At 53.0% G+C, this 23,461-nt stretch overlaps 9 protein-coding genes across 9 annotated transcripts; 5 read left to right on the forward strand and 4 right to left on the reverse strand.

Moving 5' to 3' along the window:
* Window positions 1-83: 83 nt before the first annotated feature.
* Window positions 84-2,706, reverse strand: P170DRAFT_439557 (dynein family protein). Its single transcript, XM_024849867.1, has 6 exons — window positions 2,191-2,706; window positions 1,925-2,086; window positions 1,479-1,861; window positions 1,317-1,410; window positions 624-1,255; window positions 84-519 (listed from the first exon to the last, which is right to left on the reverse strand). Exons 1-6 carry the CDS (start codon window positions 2,330-2,332, stop codon window positions 361-363), a joined length of 1,572 nt encoding a protein of 523 aa, XP_024701158.1. The 5' UTR covers window positions 2,333-2,706; the 3' UTR covers window positions 84-360.
* Window positions 2,707-2,793: 87 nt separating this feature from the next.
* P170DRAFT_390092 (uncharacterized protein) lies at window positions 2,794-4,229 on the forward strand. Its single transcript, XM_024845891.1, has 2 exons — window positions 2,794-2,943; window positions 3,040-4,229. The coding sequence occupies exons 1-2, from the start codon at window positions 2,888-2,890 to the stop codon at window positions 3,863-3,865; spliced, it is 882 nt and encodes a 293-aa protein (XP_024701159.1). The 5' UTR covers window positions 2,794-2,887; the 3' UTR covers window positions 3,866-4,229.
* On the reverse strand, window positions 3,880-5,646 carry P170DRAFT_390094 (phosphatidylinositol-3,5-bisphosphate binding protein HSV2; the record flags this gene model as incomplete). The annotated part of the gene is made up of 5 exons (XM_024845892.1): window positions 3,880-4,754; window positions 4,819-5,175; window positions 5,240-5,337; window positions 5,417-5,455; window positions 5,538-5,646. The coding sequence occupies 5 exons, from the start codon at window positions 5,644-5,646 to the stop codon at window positions 4,224-4,226; spliced, it is 1,134 nt and encodes a 377-aa protein (XP_024701160.1). The 3' UTR covers window positions 3,880-4,223.
* Window positions 5,647-6,755: 1,109 nt separating this feature from the next.
* aspA (putative septin AspA) lies at window positions 6,756-8,333 on the forward strand (the record flags this gene model as incomplete). The annotated part of the gene is made up of 6 exons (XM_024851044.1): window positions 6,756-6,776; window positions 6,944-7,019; window positions 7,098-7,214; window positions 7,294-7,381; window positions 7,438-8,040; window positions 8,099-8,333. The coding sequence occupies 6 exons, from the start codon at window positions 6,756-6,758 to the stop codon at window positions 8,331-8,333; spliced, it is 1,140 nt and encodes a 379-aa protein (XP_024701161.1).
* Window positions 8,334-8,868: 535 nt separating this feature from the next.
* Window positions 8,869-9,181, forward strand: P170DRAFT_253793 (uncharacterized protein). Its single transcript, XM_024843038.1, has one exon. The coding sequence runs from the start codon at window positions 8,982-8,984 to the stop codon at window positions 9,138-9,140; it is 159 nt and encodes a 52-aa protein (XP_024701162.1). The 5' UTR covers window positions 8,869-8,981; the 3' UTR covers window positions 9,141-9,181.
* A 773-nt stretch (window positions 9,182-9,954) lies between these two features.
* On the reverse strand, window positions 9,955-13,744 carry rom2 (putative Rho guanyl nucleotide exchange factor (Rom2); the record flags this gene model as incomplete). Its single annotated transcript, XM_024844719.1, has 4 exons — window positions 9,955-10,032; window positions 10,097-10,528; window positions 10,586-11,016; window positions 11,089-13,744. The coding sequence occupies 4 exons, from the start codon at window positions 13,742-13,744 to the stop codon at window positions 9,955-9,957; spliced, it is 3,597 nt and encodes a 1,198-aa protein (XP_024701163.1).
* A 2,574-nt stretch (window positions 13,745-16,318) lies between these two features.
* P170DRAFT_364187 (cAMP-dependent protein kinase) lies at window positions 16,319-17,664 on the forward strand (the record flags this gene model as incomplete). Its single annotated transcript, XM_024844633.1, has 4 exons — window positions 16,319-16,550; window positions 16,615-16,707; window positions 16,764-16,888; window positions 16,945-17,664. The coding sequence occupies 4 exons, from the start codon at window positions 16,319-16,321 to the stop codon at window positions 17,662-17,664; spliced, it is 1,170 nt and encodes a 389-aa protein (XP_024701164.1).
* Window positions 17,665-18,893: 1,229 nt separating this feature from the next.
* P170DRAFT_439566 (glycosyltransferase family 32 protein) lies at window positions 18,894-20,593 on the reverse strand. The gene is made up of 2 exons (XM_024849868.1): window positions 19,180-20,593; window positions 18,894-19,117 (listed from the first exon to the last, which is right to left on the reverse strand). The coding sequence occupies exons 1-2, from the start codon at window positions 20,234-20,236 to the stop codon at window positions 19,089-19,091; spliced, it is 1,086 nt and encodes a 361-aa protein (XP_024701165.1). The 5' UTR covers window positions 20,237-20,593; the 3' UTR covers window positions 18,894-19,088.
* Window positions 20,594-22,106: 1,513 nt separating this feature from the next.
* On the forward strand, window positions 22,107-23,261 carry P170DRAFT_365541 (glycoside hydrolase family 43 protein; the record flags this gene model as incomplete). Its single annotated transcript, XM_024844710.1, has 2 exons — window positions 22,107-22,526; window positions 22,581-23,261. The coding sequence occupies 2 exons, from the start codon at window positions 22,107-22,109 to the stop codon at window positions 23,259-23,261; spliced, it is 1,101 nt and encodes a 366-aa protein (XP_024701166.1).
* Window positions 23,262-23,461: the final 200 nt, after the last annotated feature.

Raw genomic sequence — 23,461 nt, forward strand, 5'->3', positions numbered from 1 at the left:
AGATGATCGTAGAAATACGAAAAGTTCTATTAAATGATCCATCAGATGCAACAGCAAAGAACAGACCCGATGTCCTATCCTAGAAGAAATCGATTCGATTCAAATATGCTATCCCTCTTTTCTCGACTCCTGCTCCAGCCTAAAATCCATTCTGGTATCAAAAACAAAAAGAGCGTCTCGCCAAGCCAGTATTTCAAATATGTACTGTGCGCAAGGTAGGGGCATAAAAAATAAAACGTAAAGTTACAATCCAAAAAGAAAAGAAAAAAATTGAAATGAAAGTTGGATAAAAAGAAGTCCACACCACACACACATGCACACTCCACACTTATCCTCCTCACCATCGCTCCTGGACTCCTACTACGCCGATGGACTACCTCGCGGACTTTGGGATGGTTTCTTGACCAGGCCGGCGAAGAAGTTGGCCAGGGCTTGGTTGTGAGCTTTTTCGTTACCGGGAGCTGGGGGCGATGAAACTGTTTCCTTCCTTTGGCCTTGAGTGCGACTGGCTTCTCTCTCCTGGAGGTAATGAAAAAAAGAAAGGATCGTTAATGTTTCATGTTTGAGGGCATGGGGGGTTAGGAGGAGGAAGAAGACTTTTGTCTGTTGGCATGGATACGGACCTTGAGTTTTCGTAACATATCATCGGCGTCGACCTGGATTCCACCCATGTTGAACTGCACGGGGCCGATGTGCTCGTTGACACGGCCGTTGTCCTCCAGCGGTGACATCTCCAGCTGCGGAGGCATTTTGTTGACGGCGCGGTCCTTCTCGTCCTCGATCTTGAGTTGCTCGAGGAGTTCTTGTTGCTTGCCGAAGAAGGTCTGCATGTCAGTGGTCTCGACCTCGATCTTCTTCTTGCTTTGTTGGTTGGCGAGCGCCAGGGACGTGTCGCGCTTGGGATCGTTGATCGTGTGCTCGAAGATGGCCACGGCGCTGGTCCCGTCCTCCATTGCAGCGGATGTGTCGTCCTTGGGCTCCTCCTCCTCGACTGGTCCGTGGGTTAGTGGCTCCGGCGGTTCCTGGATCTCGATCGACCATGCGGTGGATACTCCCTCCATGTCGAATCCATCTCGGATGATCCGGATCTTTCCCCATGAGTCCCAGTTCGATGGCACCAGGATCTTATCCCGGTCGATCACATTGTGTTTGAGTGATTGTCTCTTCAGGAGCGAGTGTATCCCAAGGGACGAATGGAGGAGACTCTGAAGGGAGTTGGCAAGGAATGGTGTCGTGTAGATAAGAGACGCGCCATCTGTCAATGATTAGAGCGCCATTCGCAAGACATCGGGACGGATCAAGAAATAGGCACTCACGTTTGAGAAGAATGGTTCGCAGGAACTGAAGGATAAAGTCAAACTCTTCCTCGTGCCAGCCGTGGTCTTTTTCCAGTTTTTCGATCTTATCCGCCTATAGTGATGCGAAGCCAGCAGCGTTAATAGTCAAGTTCTCCAACCCGGACGGCAAAGTTCACGTACCCCCTGGCAAACCACACACATGGGGATCCCTAGTCCCTCGTCCCATTCGCCTGGACCTAAGGGTATCGTCACCGGCCCACCAGAGCTGGTCAGACCCTGCGTTCCCGCCGAGTTGGCGTCCATCCCCCTTTTTCGGTCTCTCCATTCCGCCATGGTTTCCTCCATCACGATCTTTGTCTCGTCGTCGAGAGAAATGAGCACGTGTCGGAGGAGACGAACCCATTCCCTCAGCTGCCGGATCCAAGTCCATGGTTCCGACCAATCGAGAAGTACCACTACCAGTGTTTCCGGGACCGAGTTGGGAGTCAGGAGAGGTTTAAGGAGGGGCGCGAAGGACAGCGAAGGTTCGGAAAGCAGATATGCAGACACGCGTGCCAACGTATCTGGTCGAGACGATTAGCTCCACCCAGTTCCTATGGTTAAAAGAGAGCGCCGGCTATGCTCACCTTCCTGGTCAGCGTCCAGTACATCCTGGTATGTGTATCCCAACGCGAACTGGTTGGCGACAGGTGGGACTTTTCCCTTCCGTTTCTCGTTTGACGGGCTGGGATCCGACGTATCGGCCGCAAAGGTCTCTAGAAATTCTCTCTGGCTCTCCGGCGTACCTCCTATGCTCCAGATAGACACCGTTAGCTACGCCAGACCCCCGAAAAGGAGCGCATCGACTCCGACAAGTTGCCCAAAATTCGGGGTGAGGGACGAGGTGACGAACCGAGAATCAGGAGGTTCTTCTCAGGCAAGCGCTTTCCATTCGCGACGCTGTCCAGCATCGACGACCAGATATTCTTCTTGGGTCCATCTTTGCTCGACGGCCGACTGTTGTTCCCCCCGTGAAATTGACTCGACGTAGCCATTGTCTGTCTCCAAATTCGACTTCTCAGCCGGCGCAAACCATTCCAAGTGCCTACCAGAGGATTGAAATTCACGCTCCGACCGATATGACGCGTTAATCACGTAAATCTCTCTTTCTCAAATTTTTTTCGGAATTTATTTGGTTTTGTTCTTCGGTTCCGACTATCGTGGTTATCGGGCGGACAGGGTCAGGGGATATCGATGGCCGATAGACGGGGACCAGATCGCACACTTAAACTTCCCCTCCCAGCAAAGGAAGGTTCCGACAAAGCAGCCGGTGTTTCGAGGAGAAGTAAGGGGGGTCTTGTCGTCGTTTGTTTGCGGAGGTCGAATGAAAGGGACAGGGTGTAGAGGGGAAGGTCGGTCTCCCCGTAAACAATCACCGTAGAGTTGAGTTAAGTGACTTGCGGGTGGGACCTCCCGCGGAGCAGCTTTTTGCAGCTTAGTCCTCTCCCGCCCGTCCCGACCTGCTCCTCTTCCACCTCTCGTCCTGGGGAACTGCGCCGGCGTCTAGTAATTGATCTTCTGGTTTGTCACAGGCTGACCACACCGTCGCCATGAATACAATCCGTCAGATCCAGGCGCTCAACAAACGCGAGCTGGAAAATGCCATGTGAGTCGCCTTCGTCCCGTCGTCTCTGTCACAGGCGACAAAGAAGAAAGGAAGGAAGGAAGAAACAGCTTACTGACTTTCAATCTACGAATCCAGCCCTCCAGAAGCTTCATGGCACGCTGATTACCGAGATACGGCCTACATCTACATCGGCGGCCTTCCCTTCGACCTGTCCGAGGGTGACATCGTAACCATCTTTTCGCAATACGGCGAGCCCGTGCACGTGAACCTTGCGCGCGACAAAGAAACCGGCAAGAGTCGTGGATTCGCCTGGCTGAAATACGAAGATCAGCGGAGCACAGACTTAGCTGTGGACAACATGGGTGGTGCGACGGTCATGGGTCGGATGCTGCGTGTCGACCATACCAGATACAAGCGGCGGGACGACGAGGAGGAAGGAGACAACGTCGCGAGACTAATGGGTGATGAGGAGAAGAAGAATGACCGCGGGGGCGACTCAGATGATGAGCGACGGAGGCGCCGCAAGAGAAGAGGCAGTGAAGATGATGAGCCGCGACAACGACCTTTGCTTAAGGAGGAGAAAGAACTGGAGGAGCTGATCCGAACCCACGACGAAGAGGACCCCATGAAGGAGTTCTTGATCGAAGAAAAGAAGGAGGAGGTTGCACGCGCGCTAGAGAGGGAAAATGCTGGGAAATCGTCGCGAAAACGAGACTCCAGCCGCGACCGATCTCGTCGCCATCACCGCCATCACCGACACCATCGCCGCCGACATGACGACGATCGCTCGCGTTCGAGAGAAAAGAGTCGGCGTGACTACCGGTCGCCGTCGAGAGAAGAGCGGTCGCATAGGACACGATCGCCGTCACGAAGAGAGAGGGCCTACAGAGACAGGACGCCAGTGGGATCTCGGTCACCGGAACCACGGAGGACTCGAGACAGACATGATCGACGTCGATAAGGGTTATGAAAATGGTCAATTATTAATTATTGCTAAGTTTATATAACCTTGGCATCTATCGATCGTTAAAGAACAAAACTTTAGTCCCTCAAGAAAGGACAATCCGCGACGGTCACCAACAGCCGAGAAGCATCAGCCGTCAAGTTGAATGCTTCTGGGACTTGACCTCTGCGTCTGGTCGAAGACGAGCACAGCATTTCTGCCAGACCCCACGCCGCGACGTCACCAATCAACCTCGCTGGGCACAAGCAAGTGACCCGGGACAAGAACCATCATCGCTAATCAAGATGGAAAGAGCAACTAGATAGCACTCTAGAAATCATAATTCATCGTCAGGAACCATCGGCGAGTTATCTCTTCAGCCTCCCCCTAGATATCTTTTCCATCCTTCTCTTACACAAATGCGTTTTCCATCGTCGGCTTCGTGCAGCGCGAATTTCTCCCAACGCCCGTCGCGGCCCGAGCCAAGCACGAGGATCGTTCGGTCATCGGCCCAGCCTATAACGCCTTTCAAGGGTCGACCAAACGATGTCCCAAGAGGTGGAACATATAGCGAGCCCGGGGCTCCTTCATCGCCAATCTCAAAAGGAGCATTTGCGAATGAGTAGATATCAGAGAATACTCGAGGCAGCAAAGGAATCTTCCCCAGTATGCCCCATTTTAGGTTGGTTCCTTCTTCGGGCGGTGGGGATGTGCTCTGAGGACGATTGGAAGGATTCCGTGGGTGAGGCAGGTCGAAGACGTGTAAAGTGGACTTGTCAGATGTAACCGCCAGCATGTTATTTGACGGCGAGATGGCGAGCGAGAAGATGACCGCCTGGTCAACTCCACGTCGAAGTTCAGCCATCTTCGTGCAATTACTGGTCGAGAACACCCTGACCAGGGTTCCCTGCAAATCATTCAGTCAACGTTCTAGAGCCGAGGTCAGAAACAGAACACCAGGGATAGCTTACCATTTCGCTTGCCGTCGCCAATATCTCCCCATCGGGACTCAATGCCATCGCTCGAAGGGGGGAACTATGCGCAGGAATAATGCTCACGTTCCCCGTCTCCAATTCCACGATTTGTACCTGTCCGGGAGAGCGCCCCGGGAAAGCCAACAACTTCTGTCCTAAACAGGCCAGTCCCATGGGGTTATCCGTTGTCTCGAACACCGACAGTTTCTTGGGCGGGTTCGAAAAGGCGAAGATGTGAATGCTATTCAGCAGAGCGACGACAATGCGCGACTTCGACAAGCGGACGCCGAGGACTGAGGTGCGGAATTCTAGCGTGATGACGGCCTTCTGCTTCGCATCATCCCAGATCACCAACTATACAGGGCGGCTGTCAGTCACAGTTGACAGCCTTGGGGAGCAAATGAAATCACCTACACACCTTGTTTTGCGGGAACTTAGGCTGTCTTCCTCCCCCGACGATAGCCAGGTAGTTTGACTGACCCAGCATCACTGCGACGCCGATTCCAGCGTTGAAATCTAGAGCCATAGGACAGACGGATCAGCAATGCGCACCGCGGTCTACTTGCATGGGCAGCAGTATACGGCATATACATACCCCGTGACACCTTGAGCTCACATGGATCGGCATTAAACACTACAGATGACAGTCTATTCTCAGCTTGGTGATTGCCAACCACGGACCGCCAGCCGTATGGAACCAGCAGTAGAGGCCTTACCGCAGAACCCGGTATCTAGGCCGACCGAGAAGCAGCTATTTTCATTATTGAAAGTGGCCGAGAGAGAGAAGGGCCCGACCGACTCATCAATAACCTGGCGCGTATTCATACTGACGGCGTGAACGGAGAGCCATCCGAACAAGAGCCCAGGCAGATGCAGTCCAGTTGAAGCTTGGTCTTCCGCGGTCCAGAAAGCAAGGCGTCAACGGAGATCGACAAGAAGCCGCTCAGGTGGCGCCAAGGACGCTAGGCCCGTTGGGGGTAGTCAGGTGATTTGGTTTCACAGGAAGAGCTCAGAGCATTGGATACTCCCTCCACTCCAGTACCTACCTACTGCGTATGCTCAGGAATGATGCACGCAGACCGTTTACCCATGATAAACCCCTACCACCCTTCCAATCAAACCACAGTCGATCGCCATTCACCCCAGCATCCAGGTGACTTCCCGGGAAGTGCTGCCTCAGGCCATAATGTCTTACATAACCGACGGTACCGTACGGCGGTAACCAATACGGGCTACGGCGGCCCGCAGCGACCCACGGCCGCGGAGGAAACGCCTATTGCTGCCCCCAACCCCTGAAAAGACCCCAGCTACTCCGAGGGCTTCGAGCAGTAAATACTACGTAGTCTTTCATGTAGCCACTTCTTGTATTGCCCAATGTAGACGAAGGGGAGACAGGTCCAGCGAATATTCTCAGTCCGGATATATCAGACAATAGTCCACTTCCGATCGTCAATCGCTCGATCGCCAGAGTCCCTTTTTGGGAAGCACAGGAATTGCGGCCTGAGGGATCCAATGCCCCGGATTGGACAGGTAATTTACAGCGTGACCGTCCCAGGTACGGTACCGTCTGTGCCACGGCGGGAGGTCCCTGTACCTGTACCTGCGGCGGTGTACCAGGGCCACACATCCACGGGTACCGATACCTGGTCGGTAACGATACGGCAGCCGGAGGTGTAATAATACGTGCCTACCCCCTAACTGCCAGATCAGATTAACGCTCACTCGCTCGCCCTCTAACGCACCTCAGGAGAGAGCAGTCCACCTCCGTCCATCCTTCCTATCTCTCCTTCACCTCTCTCTTCCCTCATTCCCTTCCTTCAATCCCTCCCTCCAGGTTCTTCGATCCGCCTGTCGCTCGCTATCTCGACCCTTTTCCTTCTCGACTTCAATTCTCGCTTCGTTGTTTTCTCTTCCCCCCCTTTCTTTAGCCCACCATGTCGGCGGCCCTTAACGCGGTATGTCCCTCGCTTCCCCTTTCTATCTGGCTACCTCAAGATGAGAAACTTCCCCTCCGACTCTTCGCCACTCCCAATGGTTCCTCCAGCGGTTCGATTGGGAGCAAATCTCTACTTTCCATCGGGGCTCAGTTTCTTACCATGATAAATCCTATCTTATACTCCAGATCAAGCTCCGTCGCAAGAAAAATGTCAAGAAGGGAATCCAGTTCTGTCTGATGGTCTGTGGTGCCAGCGGAACCGGTACGTATTGGAATCTTTGGGCTTTGGGCTCCCCTGGTTGCTGCACGAGAACTGACCGGGTTCCCCTTTTTCGGGCAGGACGTACCACCTTTGTCAACACCCTTTGCGGAAAGCAGGTCCTCGAGGGCAAGGACGCCGACGACGCTGCCAACGCTCACATCGAGGAAGGTGTCCGCATTAAGCCGGTCACGGTTGGTAAGTTGGTCCCAAAAAAAGCATGGGTTTCACAATACAGTACCAGACTTGACTAACGCGGGGTGGCGGTGATCCTCAGAGCTGGAATTGGACGACGAAGGCACTCGAATCTCCCTCACCATCGTTGATACCCCGGGCTTCGGTGACCAGATTGACAATGAAGCCAGGCAGGTGGCCCCGCCAGCTTTTTCAGACGTCCTGAGACTGACCGATCTTCCTGCAGCTTCGGTGAGATTGTTGGATACCTTGAGCGCCAGTACGACGATATCCTTGCCGAAGAATCACGAATCAAGCGAAACCCCCGCTTCAGGGACAACCGTGTCCACGTTCTCCTGTATTTCATCACACCGACCGGTCACGGGCTGCGTGAATTGGACATCGAATTGATGAAGCGCCTCTCGCCCCGTGTCAACGTTATCCCCGTCATCGGAAAGGCCGACTCCCTCACCCCCGCCGAATTGGCCGAGTCGAAGAAGCTGATCATGGAGGACATCGAGCACTACCGTATCCCCGTCTACAACTTCCCCTACGACATCGAGGAGGATGACGAGGACACCGTGGAGGAAAATGCCGAACTACGTGGGCTGATGCCCTTTGCCATTGTTGGCTCCGAAGACTTTGTGGAAATCGACGGTCGGAAAGTACGAGCCCGGCAATATCCCTGGGGTGTGGTCGACGTTGAGAACCCTCGGCACTCGGATTTCTTGGCCATCCGCAGCGCTCTTCTCCACAGCCACCTGGCTGATCTGAAGGAAATCACGCATGACTTCCTCTACGAGAACTACCGTACCGAGAAGCTTAGCAAGAGCGTGGACGGAGCTCCTTCGTACGTAACCCCTTGGTCTCCTTGCCACCTGCAACCTCCCACTAACCCCCTTCAGCAGTAGCACCCAAGATTCATCAATGAACCCCGAAGACCTAGCAAACCAATCCGTCAGACTGAAGGAGGAGCAGCTCCGTCGTGAGGAAGAGAAGCTTCGCGAGATTGAGCTCAAGGTGCAGCGTGAGATTGCCGAGAAACGCCAGGAACTGTTGGCTCGCGAGAGCCAACTGAGGGAGATCGAGGCTCGCATGGCGCGCGAGTCGAGCCAGCCGGAAGGCGCCAACGGGGATGCTTAATCATTTCTTTACCAGAGGAAACCTGTCTTGTTGCGCGGCGGCACCCAGTCGGTGTCAACGTAATGGAATTAGCGGCATGGCGGTTGTAATTGTTTTATGGGGATAATATTGACAGTTTATTCACGTTAATAGCTTTTCATGTGAAAGGGAGGGAAGTTCCAATGACAACGTTTCCCTTTGATTTCGATGAAACTGGCCGCTTCTTTCCTCTTGTTCTTCCCCGTCATGACACCGGAGGATCGGAATTCTGGCTGCCGCTTCCCTTTGCTCTCTTTCTCTCCTTCGCCTTCTTTTTTTTTTCTTCTTGGCTTCTTCCATGTCTTCCATTTAATTCGGCTGAAGATTATTTATTTCCTTTCCTCTTGTTTCGCAATGCCCGTGTTGTGGAATGCTCGAGGGGGTCAAAGATAGCATTGTTTTAATCGTTTGACAATTTGTCATTGGCAATTCTCCTTCCTTGATTATCTATCTTTACTTTTACTTTTTTTACTTTCCTTCGATCCTGTCTCCTTATTCTTATCCATTTATGTCATCCTCTCTTTGGCCATTCCTCTCTTCTCAATGACTTGACCACCTTGTCTGTCACCTTTCAAATCTCGAGCAACGCAGCAAGATTCCCTCTTTTGTCTCTTTTTTTCCTCGTCTGTTATGGTTTGTTTGTTTTTCTGGTTTTCCTTTTTTTTTTGTGTGTGTGTGTGTTATTGTTATTGTTTCTGTTTGGTCGTGTGGTTGTTGGTGTTCTATTGTTCATTCTATCTTGTTATCTTGAATGGTAGTTCGGTGGAAAGGCAGTTCCTAAATAAATAAATAAATATCTACATAGGAACAATGGAATATGTATATGTGAATGTGATTGTCTTTTCTTTTCTTGAGAATACAGAGGGATCATTAGATACTGCGTTGTAATTTGACCTGCTAAGCTCGGCATATGATCACCCCCTTAGCATGCATTTACCTGCTTTATACGTTTCGGGTCAAGCCTTGCTCCTTGCACAACCCCAAATTAAATCCTAACTACCCAGTCTGTCTATCTTATATGTAAATATACCTACGCAAGACGAGGTGAAGAGTAGAGGAACAAATCCTTAGATAACAAATGGGTTCAGCACCAGCTCTCCCCCAGCGTTATTATGAAGTAAGATGCAGTCAGATGCAGGGCAGTTTCAAGAAAAAAACATACAAATGGTTGTGACGCAGACAACCAGAATGACAATTATACGACAAGTGAGAACAGAGAAACAAGAAAAAGAGGGAGTCAAGGGATCAATAGAAAGAGGTAGTGGAGGGAAGAGAAGGAAACCATGACAGAAACAATAAACATGTGGTATTTGCGCTTCATTGTACACAGCGGGAAAATGAGCAAACGATGATATGATGGGTGACCTCGAGTAAAGATCAAAGCAACCATATTCAGGTATTAAACGAGGAAAAGAGAAGGGAGAAAAGGGGGGAATAAATGGTGTGAACAGGCTCGAGATGACAAATGCAGAGCGACTGTGTCAAAAAGAAGAAAAATCCGAGGTTGCCTTTCCGGTCTAAAACGCGATCAACAAAGCAAAACATCAGAGAACACATGCTGCTCTTGGTATCCATTTGACCCCTATTTGCCATCACCATTGGCCTAGTGCTGTGGCTTGTTCCAGAAATCCAAGCTGGCTACGACGTCTTCGCCTGATTCATCTTCATATGCGTAGAGGATCTAATGTCAAGTTAGCTATCAACAGCCCGCAATCGGTCCGGGGAGCTTCTCGATTCCAACATACCTCTCTGGTGGACGAGTGCAACATGCGGATATTCTTCCCCGTCATGATGTGAATCAATTCACTCGTCTCAATGTGCCGGATCTCTATAAAATTGGGTTCAAATGCGAGGATGTAAGGATAGGATAGGGCAAACGCGTTGGGGTTACCCTCCCACGAGATCCTCCAATCCGGGCGGGCACGCCAGCCATTTCGGTTGACAAAGAACGAAAAGTCACTGTAGTTCAGAAGGAACTCTCCGTTCATTCGCTCGATGTGAATGGGCTTCACGTTCTCCTTCCGGGCAACAAAGTCAAGCGACGTGTCGGCTTGGTCCAAAAGAGACTGGGTTTCCGTAGTCTCAAGACTGACAACCTCGAATCCACGAGCACATCCAACGCACAATGTTGAACGAAGGAAATGGATCGAGGATGATTCCGCAGGAATGTAATATTCCTAGAGTGTGCTGTCAGAAAAAAACACTCGTCATCGCATGAGCAAGCATGTACAAACCTTGAAAGGCTTCAGCGTATCCTGACCGCTCTGGAACATCTTGCTGACGGCAGACTTCTTCTTTCCCTTTGCCAGGTTATCCATGGGCTCGTACACCTTGATAGTGGTAGAGAGAGCCGAAGTCTTGACCGAGCAGACTAAATGCCGCCCCAACCCAATGCCGGCCTTGAAAAAGTTTGCATGGCCCTGAATCTTCTTGGGTCGCTTGGCCATTGTGTTTTGGCCCTCGTTGATCTCCAGTGCCTCCATAGGATATGAAGATAGGGTCTTATTCGACAGCACCAAAAGTAGTTGATACTCTTCGAGCGTGTCGATTTGAGTGACCTGACTAACGTCGAGGACCCGTCGGGGCTTCGCCGACTTATCCTTGGGCCAACGCTCCGAAAGGTAGATACCGCTGTCAGTTCCATAGACCAGCTTTCGGCCACCATCTATATTGAGTGTGAGCAATTGCGCTTCGTATAAATCGAAAGGAGATTACTCGGATATTAGTGACAACATACCAACAGGAACAAGACAGTTGACGCGATTGATAGCTGAGAAGAAATTCTCGCAAAGGACAGTCTTGTTGTAAAAGTTGCTGTTTCGCTCCCTGAGTTTCCTCTGCTGTTCTTCCACCATCTCGATGAATTTTCTTCTTTGAGTGGGTGACGTGGCATATAGCGTCTGCTCGTAACCACCTTTTCCTAGATGCCGGAAGGTAATTGGCAGTCCGTCCTTGGTGGTGGGCGGAGGCGGCGTCGGCTTGTTCGAGAGTAAACTAGACGATGGACGCTTAGAGACTCCCGCCCTGGGGATGACTTCGTCCATCTGCGCAATCACGAGAAGTTCCAACGGGATGGGCTTCCTGTACACTCGGTATTCCTCGCGCTTGTTGACGACCTTGATTCTCACCAGCAAGACAGCATGGTCAAAGAGATAGGCGGTAACCTCCGAGGTGTCGGAAGTCGTCTTCTTGAATGCCATCTTGGTCAGCATCTGCCGGTTCTCCTCGGTCAACTTTAGGTCGACATAGTCCCCGGGGGCAAACTTGAGCGCGGAATTCAACTGCACCAAGTTGAAATGGTTCTCGGCTCTTCCACTTTCAGCGTTGACGCGCGACAAGAAATCCTTGATCAGTTTGATGGCATTAGGAATGTCCTGCTTGTCCGGGTTGTCCTCGGCCGTGTTCTTGTTGACCTGTTCGAGAAGCAGCGGGTATCGGGCTAAACGGGTTGTCGGCTTGGTGAGGTATCCGTTCAATTCCAATTTCCGGGACTCCTTTAGACGTTCGGTGTCTTCGACAAATTTTGCGAAGGCGGGATTGGAGGCCTTTTCCTTTTCGAATTCATACTTTCCGTACAGCTGGTTCGCGCCGTACTTGATGAAGGGATCGAACCGTGGCACGTGCTGCAGGAATATATCGCCGACGGTTTGCACCACATGGTTTTCTTTCTGTCTGGCATTGAGGGCCTCACAGAGACCGCCATTGACTTTCAGCACCTCCAAGCAGTTGCCGAACACCGTGCGAATGAATTTCTCCCGCCGGTGTTCCGGGATCGGAGAGGTGTTTGTACTGCCGGCCGCGCGCAACGGCCTCATCCAGAAATCACGCAGGTACTCCAAGTCCTTGACGAAGTCACGTTCAGTGTACATGATTTCAAAAATGATCTCTTGACGTTTCTTTTCCCGGTCATCAATGCCATCAGATATTTCCTTGGGGACCATATTAATCCAGAGTTTCTGGTTGTCATTATCGTCGTCATCACCGTGCAAACTTCCTTTCGAGGCAGATGATCGCAATCCCGGCTGCGGCTTCAGGTTCAGGCGCGCCTGTTGTTCCAGTCGTCGGGGGCAAGCAATCGAGTAACACAAGCTATCGCGAGTGCAGGTGGGCGAGTAGCATTCGGTGAGCAGAGTAAAAACTCCGTTGACCTCGAAGCCGGGCGTCTCTTCTCCCATGGTTTCCTTGAACTGGTAGAGCTCGCCAGGAGCATCTCGGAGACGATGGTCGTAGGTTACATCGTGAAAGAACTTTTGTGCGTCCAGAGCGCGACCGAGCAGGAGGGCCAGGTTGCGATCGTTGGTCTTGATGATGTACCCGATCAAATCCACGGCATCGGCGCCGGAGAAGGAATTCTGGTAGGATAGCCCGTTTTTCTGCCGCTCGGCCAGGGGGATTCTCTCCCGGAAGTTGTCGGCTACCCGCGAGAGCAAAGCCGGGTAGACCAAAGGCACCTTGCTGCGGCGCGAATTGCTCGCAGTCACGGTCGCCTGGGTGCTCGGCTTGTGCGTCAGCTGGCTTTGCATGCTCATGGTCCGATCGGGGACCACGGTGGAGGCCATCGACATCGACCGCGAGTTCGTCGAACCGTCGCTCGGCGGTCGAGGCTTGCCATTGACAGGCGGAGGATGCGTCGGCTCCGCCTCGTAGGGCTTAGCCGGAGGCTGGCTCGGGCCTGACGGCTGCCTTCGGCTGGGAATAACCCGCCCCGTGCTGGTAGTGTGCATGGGTTCACGATCCGCCGAGTAGGAGGTCATCGACATCGCCCGCTCATTTCCATGTCGTTCCGGTACCACTCGGCCTTGCGCGGTCATCGGGGCGGCCGCGTTGTACGGCTGTTGGCGGAACGCGGTCGCGGAGGTGTGGTTGAAGCTGTTCGGCTGAGGGGGATAATTCGCCGGTCCCCCCATTCTCGCCATTGATCGTGACCTATAGGTGTCGGAATTCAAGGCAGGCGGGGGCATCGGGCGACCGTATCCCTTCGCGTCCGGATACTGCGGGCCCGGGGCGGGGCGTGAATCCAACCGTTGGGGCTGCGGATAGGCGAAGCGTCCGGCATAGGGTCGGGGAGCGCTTTGCGGAGGGGGCTGAGAAGGCGCGCCTGCGGACCCGGGATAGGCCTGGTAATAACCGTTCGAAGAAGGAGCTCCGTATCCATTCTGCATCTGGCGTTGCGGCGGCGGCGGGCCCCTCTGCATCTGAGGATGTGGCACGTGTGAAGTCATTGTGTGAGCTCGATCCTGGGAGAACATGGGAGTCTGCGATGTCATGGTTTGGGAACGACCGGGTGGCGGAGCCCCGCCGAAGATCTCAGAGAAAGCAGCATCCCGCTGAAAGGATGATGGATGTCCGTAGGGCCGGTAGTTCCGGCCCTGCTGGCCCCCCAGATCAGCCATGGTGTTTGTACTGTCCCCTCTTCTTTTTTTCGGACCGGGAATTGGCGTTCTATCGTCCGGAACGGATCAAGGATACGACGATGACCAGGGCGTTTTTAGTCTGGGGCGAAAAAGGGCGCTGACACTGGTGCAAAAATTAAAGGGTATCGAAACCGGTCGTGGGGAGGGCGTGCAGAACGTTGCAAGAAGATCGTGGAAAATCGTGGAGAAAGGAGACGGACAAGGGGAGCGAGGAAAAAGAAAAAGTAAAAACGACAGTCCACGGGCAACGATGTATAAGGGGCGAAAAGAAAAGGGAATAAGCAAGTCCGACGTATACTCAGAAAAAGAAAGAAAAGAAAAGAAAAGAAAATTTTCTAGGCCGGGGAATTGGCAGAGCGTATCATGCCTCAATGGAGAGGGAGGTTGAAGTGAGTTGAGTGCCTGGCGAAAGGCGTCGAGACCTATGCCAATGATGGAAGAGCGCTAGCCGTGAGCGCAACCGCAAGCCAGGGCCCCAGTAAGTTCATACCCTCAGCATCCTCCCTCGGAGCTGTTTCCGATCGATTTCAGGTCCCGAACACAAGGGGGAGGGGGGAGGGGGGGAGAGAGAGGGAAGGAGAGAGAAAGACAGTGAAGGATGAAGGGGGGTGGGAGGAGAGTGAATTCGCGAGAGGGAGAGAGAGAGCGAGAGAGAAGAGGTGAGGAATCGGGGGGAGGAGAGGAGCAGGAGTGGGTGGGTGGGGGGAGAGGTGAAGAGGTTTTGATTAGGAGGGAAGGTAGACGGGGAGTCGGCGAGGGAGGGAGAGTCGCCTAGACCGGGGGGGATGGAATTGGGGCCAGGGACGGGGAGGGAACTGTCAGTCCAGGGCAACAATGCAACCAGACCGCGGCAGCATCGACGGGAGGACGACGACGGACGAGGGAGAAGCAGAGGAAAACAAACGAAGCGATGAAGCCGATAATAAGAATCCCGACGCAACGCAACGCAAAGCAACGCAAAGCCAAAAGCACGGGGGCCTTCGGGCACATGTCACGCCTTGCCCCTTTCGGCGCTACGGTGGCCCGCGCGAGCCACTTTTCGTTCTTTCTTTCTCTTCCTCAGAATATGCTCTCCTTCTCTACGATTCTATCGGTTTTATTTGCTTTGTCTGTTCTATCGGTTGCATCCATCTCCTGTCTCTCCAAATATAATTATTGTGATTGATGGACTATCCAGTCTCCCCGTACTACCCTCAGTTCTACTCCGTAGGAACTACACAACTCCTATACCGGATGTCCCCGTGAATATCCCAGGAGGAATGGCAGATCTGTGGGGAGACAATTGCAATCTAACGAGAGATCGACATCCAGCTATCATTCGCCATCGGTTCCGTCTCCCCAAGCATTGGATCTCCCCGTCGTACCTGTCGAAGTAGAAACACCCTCACCAACCAACCATCTTGTCACTTGCGTCGGAATGTTGATCCCATCCCGTATCTCAATCCCACGTAGAGTGTACGCAGTAGAGCCTCGTCAATGGCACGCAAGGAAGCATTGGTAAGTCTGACTTGCCGGGACATTGGCGGTCAATTTCTCAATCCTCCTGTTGGCCCTCGGTTCATTGTTTGGGTGACCACTACTTGCTACTACCTGCTGCGGAGTAATACCGAGCGATATATACTTACTTGTACGAGTCTTTGTGTGGTGCCAGTTGTCACCTTCTGATTCTTCAAGTTGCTCCTGATTTGTGTAGTTTGACTCCTCGGCGAGATGCCGAAATATATCTTCTCCTTCTGCACCTCCCTCGCTCTTCGTTCTGCTCACTCACTCCGTTTGACCATGCTAGGGGTCTTCGAATTATCCATTCAGACAAGCCATATGACTAGACTTAGCTGGACTATTGACTAGCATGACCGTTTCCCGCCGAATCGGTCCGGTGGAATGGGCAAGTCCCCGTATTAACGGAGATCTCCTCGTACCCCTTGGCTTCGATGCGACGCAGGTCCTTCGAACAGGAACTCTCATGATCACGAACTGCACGGTAGAATGCCTATCCAACTGGCGATTCCTGCATCCCTGTCCGACCAGGGACCGTTTGAGTGACTGAGTTGGGAACTGCGCCCATGTCGATCATTGGACGCGCATGCAACGATGGCACCAGATGGGATAGCATTACCAACTTCTGCAGCGGATGGAAATAGCAACAGAATAAGTTCATCCCATGATGGTCAACCATGGGAACCGGGAGGGTTTGCCCCGCCAACGCGGTAACGTCAGAGGCCGAGACGGCAGGGAGCGACTTCTGGCAAGGCCGAATCCTTCCTTTTCCTCTCCCCCGCGCTTTGCCCCTCGCCCCTTATCTGCTCGACTGTCCCGGTTGCTTGTTCGATCTCTCCGTTCCCTGTACGATCGATTGATCTAGACGTTCCATGACGATTCACGACCCCGTCGCTACGATTGAGCCTTAGCTTGCTTCTCCGACCTCCCGTCCAATTGCTCCCGCGCCCTTATATATTTTTTATTTTTTACTTTTTTTTCTCTTCCATCCTCCCCTCCCCGCCTCGCTGTCTTGCCTCCCCGCCGTCCTCCGAGACATGATCTCTGGCCATCCCGATGGCTACAGGAACGGTCGACCCTTCCTCTACTAACGAGGCCCAGGGTTCCTCGATCCCTTCGGACGATCTCCATGAGAGGGAAAAACAGATGGTGGCGTCGGTCCGACCGCCCAACCAGCGACAGATGAGCCCTTTCGTCATCACCGAGCGGCCGGAGGAGAAGCACCTCGGGATATCTACCCGCAGCCTGACGGTGGACGACTTTGCTCTGCTGAAAACTCTGGGGACCGGTAAGCTTCGATGACTCGCCTGCCCATGCATCTGGGGGCTCACATGCCACGTTGCCAATCACAGGCACTTTCGCTCGGGTATGGCTGGTCCGAATGAAGGACGAAGTGCAGCGGAGGGACAAGGTTTACGCGCTCAAGATTCTACGCAAGGCGGATGGTAGGGGTGACTCGACAATCGATGTTCGTGCCATGCAAGGCTAATGTTGGGTCTAGTGATCAAATTGAAGCAGGTTGAGCATGTGCGCAACGAACGAAAAACACTCGTGGCGGTTTCCGGCCATCCCTTCATCACGACGCTAATAGCCACGTTCTCGGATGACCAAAGCCTGTATATGCTGGTATGTATCTGTTCCAAAGCGAATTCGGTATATTATCAATGCTTACATCTCTCTAGCTTGATTACTGCCCCGGAGGCGAAATATTTAGTTACCTACGACGAGCGCGACGATTCAACGAAAACACCTCCAAGTTTTATGCGGCCGAAATCGCCCTGACGATCGAGTTCCTCCACGATGCCGAAGGGGTCGTTTACCGCGATTTGAAACCCGAAAATATCCTCCTGGACGCCGATGGACATATCAAACTGGTCGACTTCGGCTTTGCCAAACAAGTATGCGATCGCGAAACGTACACGTTATGCGGAACACCGGAATATCTCGCCCCGGAGGTTATTCACAATAGTGGTCATGGGCTCGCGGTGGATTGGTGGGCCCTAGGTATCTTGATTTATGAGTTCCTGGTTGGGCAACCCCCTTTCTGGGACCAGAATCCAATGCGCATCTACGAGCAGATCGTTGAAGGCCGACTGCGCTTTCCTCAAGGCATGTCGCCGGCCGCCCAAAACATCATCTCCTTACTCTGCAAGACGAATCCGACGGAACGACTCGGATACATATCCGGCGGGTCTGCTCGCGTCAAAGCCCATCCTTTCTTCGAAGACATCAACTGGGATGACCTGTTCTACCGTCGAATCAAGGGGCCTATCATTCCGAGAGTCGATCATCCGGCAGATACAGGCAACTTCGAGGAGTATCCCGACCCGGATTCCAAGGGCATGGGAGTCTACACCGATGATTTGAGGAAAAAATACGAAGCTTTGTTTAGCGACTTTTGATGACAGAAGTTCCGGACCAGACACTTCCCGCAGCCCAATCCGATGACTTCTTATCCGCCACTCGGACGGTTCAGAGGGCTAGACCTTCAAATAGAAGCCCGCGAACGCCGCACAGGATATTACTCTTTTTTTTTTTTTCTTCCAGACTCGGTGATTGGCGGCTGGATATCGTCTAAAGAACCGAGAATCACCCAATACATGCCTGTCTATGAACGGCAGCCTAATCACTCTGATATTCAACATTTCCGCCAGGCCCAGAGGGCCGTCCATCCTGTTTTGCCCACCAATTCGCTCACCTGATTGTTTGATATATAAATATAATGTGCTTGAAAATCCTTGCCGCCGATCTTACCACCTTTAAAATCCATCTGCCGTCTGTCGTGTCTGTTTCAAGTTTGCCAGCGTGGATATTTCTGGGAGTACCTACGGAGTCGTGATGCCTTCTTGGTCTGCAACAACAATGGGATTTTGACGAGCCACCTAGCACCGCATTCGACGATGAAGTTACGACGCCAAAAGTGAATTTGTTTTCTCGGCTCCATCGCTTACAGCTGGCATGGCTGGAGGCAACCTGACGGATCCAACGCTGATTTATGAGCGTGTGTTTTTAACGTCTTACCGTGACAATGGGTATATCTACATGAATTTATGAGATCATCTTACTTTGTATTATCTATTTCGTTCGTCCTCTATCTATTACTCCTGCTATTATACGCTTTTCGTTCATGTACTGTACAGCCGATCTTGTATGCATTTAATGCTTTACGCTAGGTTCGGACGAAATCAAAGTGCGAAAAAGTTAGTCAACCATGAAAAAATAGTCAAATATAATTAAACTGAAAAGATATGGAAAAAGTCTATACAATACAACAAAAACACATCTACACCAAATCCCGATTCCACGTAAGAATAATCAATTAATAGACATCGAAGAGGTTCCGAGGAACAAATTGGGAAACGTAGGGAGAAGGAGAAAGGGAGGGAGGGAGGGGATAGATATTCCAAAACATGGACAGGATGAATAGGACTGCTTGGTGGGGGCAATTCAATCCATTCCTTTCCAGTTCCCCTCTGGATGTAGATGGGGGGATAGGGCTGGGAGGAAGATGTGGGGGAAGTCATGCGCGGCATGAATGGGACATGGCTCATCGTCTCATGTGGGCTGCGTAGAGAGGTAAAAGGAATGGGGAGAAAGGGTGCATGGACGGCGTCCAAATGTCGTGGGGGGGGGGGGATTCAGGGTGGAAATCGGTCGGACGATGAGAAGTCGAAACAGTCCCTCGACAAGGTTTAGGCCCGAGGAAAGGATAAAGGAGAGCCTGGTTGACATCTCTCTTCCCCGCTCGGCCGAGGCAAGCCGTCCTGTCGAGCAGGGGTGGGAATAGTAGTCGCTGTTATAAAGAGAGCCCCTCCTCCGATCAAGCTTATAGAGAAGGATCGGATTTCCATGTTCCTGACGAGACAAACGGGTCAGTATTTGAAGAATAAATTGGACGCCAAATCATGAAAACTCACCTCCAAAGTCATGCTTGACAAAGGCCATCGGATCATCGACATCCTGGGCGCCCATCTGCTGCACGCCGGGACTGAAGCTGGTGATGGGCAGAACCACCACGTCGCCGACCTTCTTGTACCCCTCCTGGTAGGTGAAATCCTCATAGGTGACATTGAGGTCGAACCCCGGCTCGATGTTGAAATAGTCTGGGTTGTTGAAGTACCGGAAGATGGCGTCCGTCCAGGCAGCGGGTCCGGTGAACTCGACGATGGTCTTGTCCATCTTGCCCGTCTTGAGGATGCCCGCCTTCTTCATGCGCAACGCCTCCTCGGTAATGTACGCCACGATATCGCGGAGAATCGGGTGGCCCGGTTTGGCCTGGATGGTCCATTGACAGAACTGGATGCGGCGCGAGTACCAATCGTGCCAGTCGGGGCGATCGGGGTCGGCTTCGATGCCGACGACGAACCCGACGGTCGACAGGTCAAACTTCGACGGCAACCACTCGTGAGCGGGCTTCAAGGCCGTCGTATCGATGTCGCTGTAGATGCCGCCGCGCGCCAGCAGGATCAGGTAGCGGAAGAAGTCGGCCTTGAGGACGGGCAGCGGCATTGAGTCGTACGCCTCGAACACGTCCGGAACCGACCCGTACAGATGCTTGATCAGATGGCGCTGCGTGTCATCCGGGATGACCTCGTGCACGAAACCCGGGTGTAGCTCGGACCAGCTGGCTTCGGGATCGCGCAGCTCCGGAGTGAACCATATCGAGCCCGGGGTGTATTTCCATGTCTGCCAGATATAGGCGGGAAATTTGCCGTCCAGATCGTAGGGGAATTGATATCGCAACCGGTCGCGTAAGGGAGCGCTGGGGGGCGGCTCGAGGGGCTGTTGTTGGACCTGATCCTTCTTCTGGGACGGGGTGCGTTCTGCCGCTGCAGAACTCTCGTCGTGATCGGACTCTGCGGAGACGGGGATCGGAGACGGCGCGGGGGAGGTAGAGGAATGCGACGACCGGAGGAGGGCGATGAAGGTGATCAAGAGGACGGCCGCGACGAAGGCTTTCCGGAAGGTGAGCATGGTTGCTAAGGGGGCGACCAGACGGCGAAGGGGAGGGTGGCAAGAGGGATTTGATCGACACGCAGTCGCAAAGGGCTGGCACGCAGGTCGAGGGACAGCCACGAGCTTCTCCGCAAGCTCCGCCGACGATCCGTCTTCACCACGACCGTTGGTTGGAATTGAAGGTTGCCTTGCAAAAGAGATGTTCCGTTCCACCGCAGAAGCAGCTACGATCCAAACATCTCTGCCTGGGAAGGGCAACGGGGTGCTGGTGAAGGCGGGAGATTTGCTCCGCTCAGAGAATCTTTGGAATATTCCGAGGTGACACGGGACGGCAGATTGCGATGCAGACACCGAAAGGAGTTCCAACGATGGGAACGAGAACTCAAAAAAAAAAAAAAAAAAAAAAAAAAAGAGAGAGAGAGAAAAAATGGAGGCCGAAGGAATTGACCAGGATGCGAGTCGGCAGTCGCTGGCGGCGATAGAAGATGACGGGGAATGCAGTTGACGGGCACAACCCACGACGTGATGCTGACCCAACGACCAGATGGCAGAGATCGCGAAGAACGAGGAAGCGAGAAATTGCGACGACGGTGGAGCCAAGTTTTGGTGGCGTCTGCAGTCCGCGCGGATGGGCGGCGATGACGACAGCTGCAGGCCCTACGGAGGTTAACTCTGTTCTGTGTTAGACTGTTCACGGTTACGGAGGACCGAGGAGACTTTATAAACGATTTTATCGGAGAAATCTTCAAATCACAAGTTGCCTGCAACGGTGTCCATCCCAATCAAAAGTCTCCGCAAGGGACCAGGATCGACTCCGTCACGGAGTTGGATCGTGGCGCGATAGCTTCATGTTGATTCCCTGGATCGCGCCCAGAGGATAGTCCACTCGGACAGTCTACATGGCCGAACGTCACGTTGAAGATGGCTCCATTCTGGATCTCGTTGACTTCAGTCATGGCGATGGCCGTTTCCGGCGAGAACTGGCCGGTCGGCAGTCTGGACTCTTCTGTCTTCTTGATGCCGACCCCGTCCGTTCATTTGACCTGCCGCGTCACATTCTTGTCGCTTGCTGTCGCGCATTAATTAATCCCCCTGTCAATTCGTCCGTGGAACCCAGGAAGCCCAAGCACAGGCACAGGCACACTTCTGCCGTACTCCGCAAGGTACAGAGTTCTGAATCGTGAATCATGAGCATCGCCAGCCACTGAAACACGTGGATCTCGCCGGTCGCTGGTTGGCCCATTGATCTGCCTCTCCACCGTCGTTGCAACCCTTGAGCATCACCAGAAGCCATCCATGGATGCTGGACTGCGGGTGGACTCCCGCGGGATACTACCACAGTCTCTGCCATCAATAGCCTCCTAGGGCCGGATGGAACTTCCGTCCGTTCATCTGTGCAAGACTATCTGGACTGAGTCAAGTCACAATTCCTGAGTAGGATGACGCCACTCGTTTATCCTAGACTCCATCGGCTGTACGAACTGTAGATTGCATCGATGGAGACCTCGAACTCCGGATCTGTCTGAAATCCACTGGTACTAAACATGATTTGTTCCAGACCGTGCATCCGTGGGGCTGCTGTGATCTTCTGCAGTCCCCGTTATCCACTCGAGATTGGCGCTCACTGCCTCGCTGCTCCCTGACAGCCCGCGTTTTAGACTGGCCTGCGTGCTTGCGGAGTACCGATAATGCTTATGCTTTAATCCAGCCCACTCCGTCGGCACTTTGGGATACTGACACTGACAGTCGCACGCTAACACTGCCCTGCTATTTAAGTCTCAACTGTCCCGGTTGCGACCAATGCTGTCCTTGCGATCTTCGTTAAGAGAGGATGGAAGTCAAGGTCCCCTCAGTGTCTCAGAACAATGATGCTGCAAGTGGACTCGATATGAACTCCGAGCAGGACCCGCCATCCGCCCAAAAATCCCCCAGGACATGGACGAAGCGAAAACGCATATGGGTACTCGCTCTCAGCTTCCTGGCCCTGGCCATCGTTGTCATTGTCATCACCGTCCCGGTCGAGCTCATAAGGAGACGGAAATCGGATGACCCCAGCTATAGCGACATGTCAAACCGCCCTATCCTCGCCGTGAACAATTTCCCCGACCCGGGTCTTCTCCATGCCAACGGCACCTGGTTTGCTTACGGAACAAACGCAGCGATCAACGACACTCAGGTTCCGCATGCCCCTGTGGCCACTTCCACGAATTTCAAGAATTGGACCCGCGTCGAAGAGTACGATGCGCTGCCCACGATCGCGGACTGGGAAACCAACGTCAAACACTGGGCTCCAGACGTCATTCAACGGGTAAGCAACATCTCAGCTAAGCGAGGTTGTACAGACGATTGACCCAACTGGTAGGACGACAGGAGATATGTGTTGTACTACTCCGGTGAGCTGAAAGATTGGAGACGCCATCATTGCATTGGGGCCGCTGTCTCCGAGAGCAAAGACCCCCTGGGACCGTATAGTCCCCGTCAGGAACCTCTCGCCTGTCCACGCGACCAGGGCGGCGCCATTGACCCTTCTCCGTTTCGAGATGCGGACGGGAAGCTTTACGTTGTCTATAAGGTTGACGGCAACAGTATCGGACATGGCGGCGACTGCAACAATGGCATCGAACCATTGGTGCCGGTTCCGATCATGCTCCAGGAGCTGGAGGATGACGGCGTAACGTCCGTTGGCGACCCCGTCCAAATCCTCATGAATGAAAAGAGTGACGGGCCACTTGTGGAGGCTCCGAATATTGTTCGGACAGAGGACGGAGTCTACTATCTGTTTTTCTCCTCCCACTGCTTTACCTCGCCGAAATACGACGTCAAATATGCCCACTCGACGTCGCTGAAGGGACCGTATACGAGGGCTGCCAGGGCTTTGCTGAAGAAGGGCGATTTTGGCCTGGAGTCCCCAGGGGGTGCCACCGTTTCCCCGGATGGGACACGAATGGTCTTTCATGCAAACTGCGAGAGCAGCCGTCGATGCATGTACGTTGCGGGAATCAACATCACCGTAGACTCTCCGATCACCCTAACGCAACTCTGAGGTCCGATGTCGGCTGGATCTGCCAACCTCATTCGGCGTGAAGACTTGTTGAAGAGATAGATATCTTATTCAATTCGTCCAAGTAGATGATCTCAACCAGACAGCTACCGAGCATTAAACCACCCTCTTTGAAGTGCTGAGAGTAAGGGATATAGTAGGCCATCCACCAATCACAGCCCGCGCAGATGACGCCATGAGCT

Source organism: Aspergillus steynii (genome assembly GCF_002849105.1).
Source record: "Aspergillus steynii IBT 23096 chromosome Unknown P170scaffold_7, whole genome shotgun sequence".
In the NCBI taxonomy this organism is placed as follows: domain Eukaryota; kingdom Fungi; phylum Ascomycota; class Eurotiomycetes; order Eurotiales; family Aspergillaceae; genus Aspergillus; species Aspergillus steynii.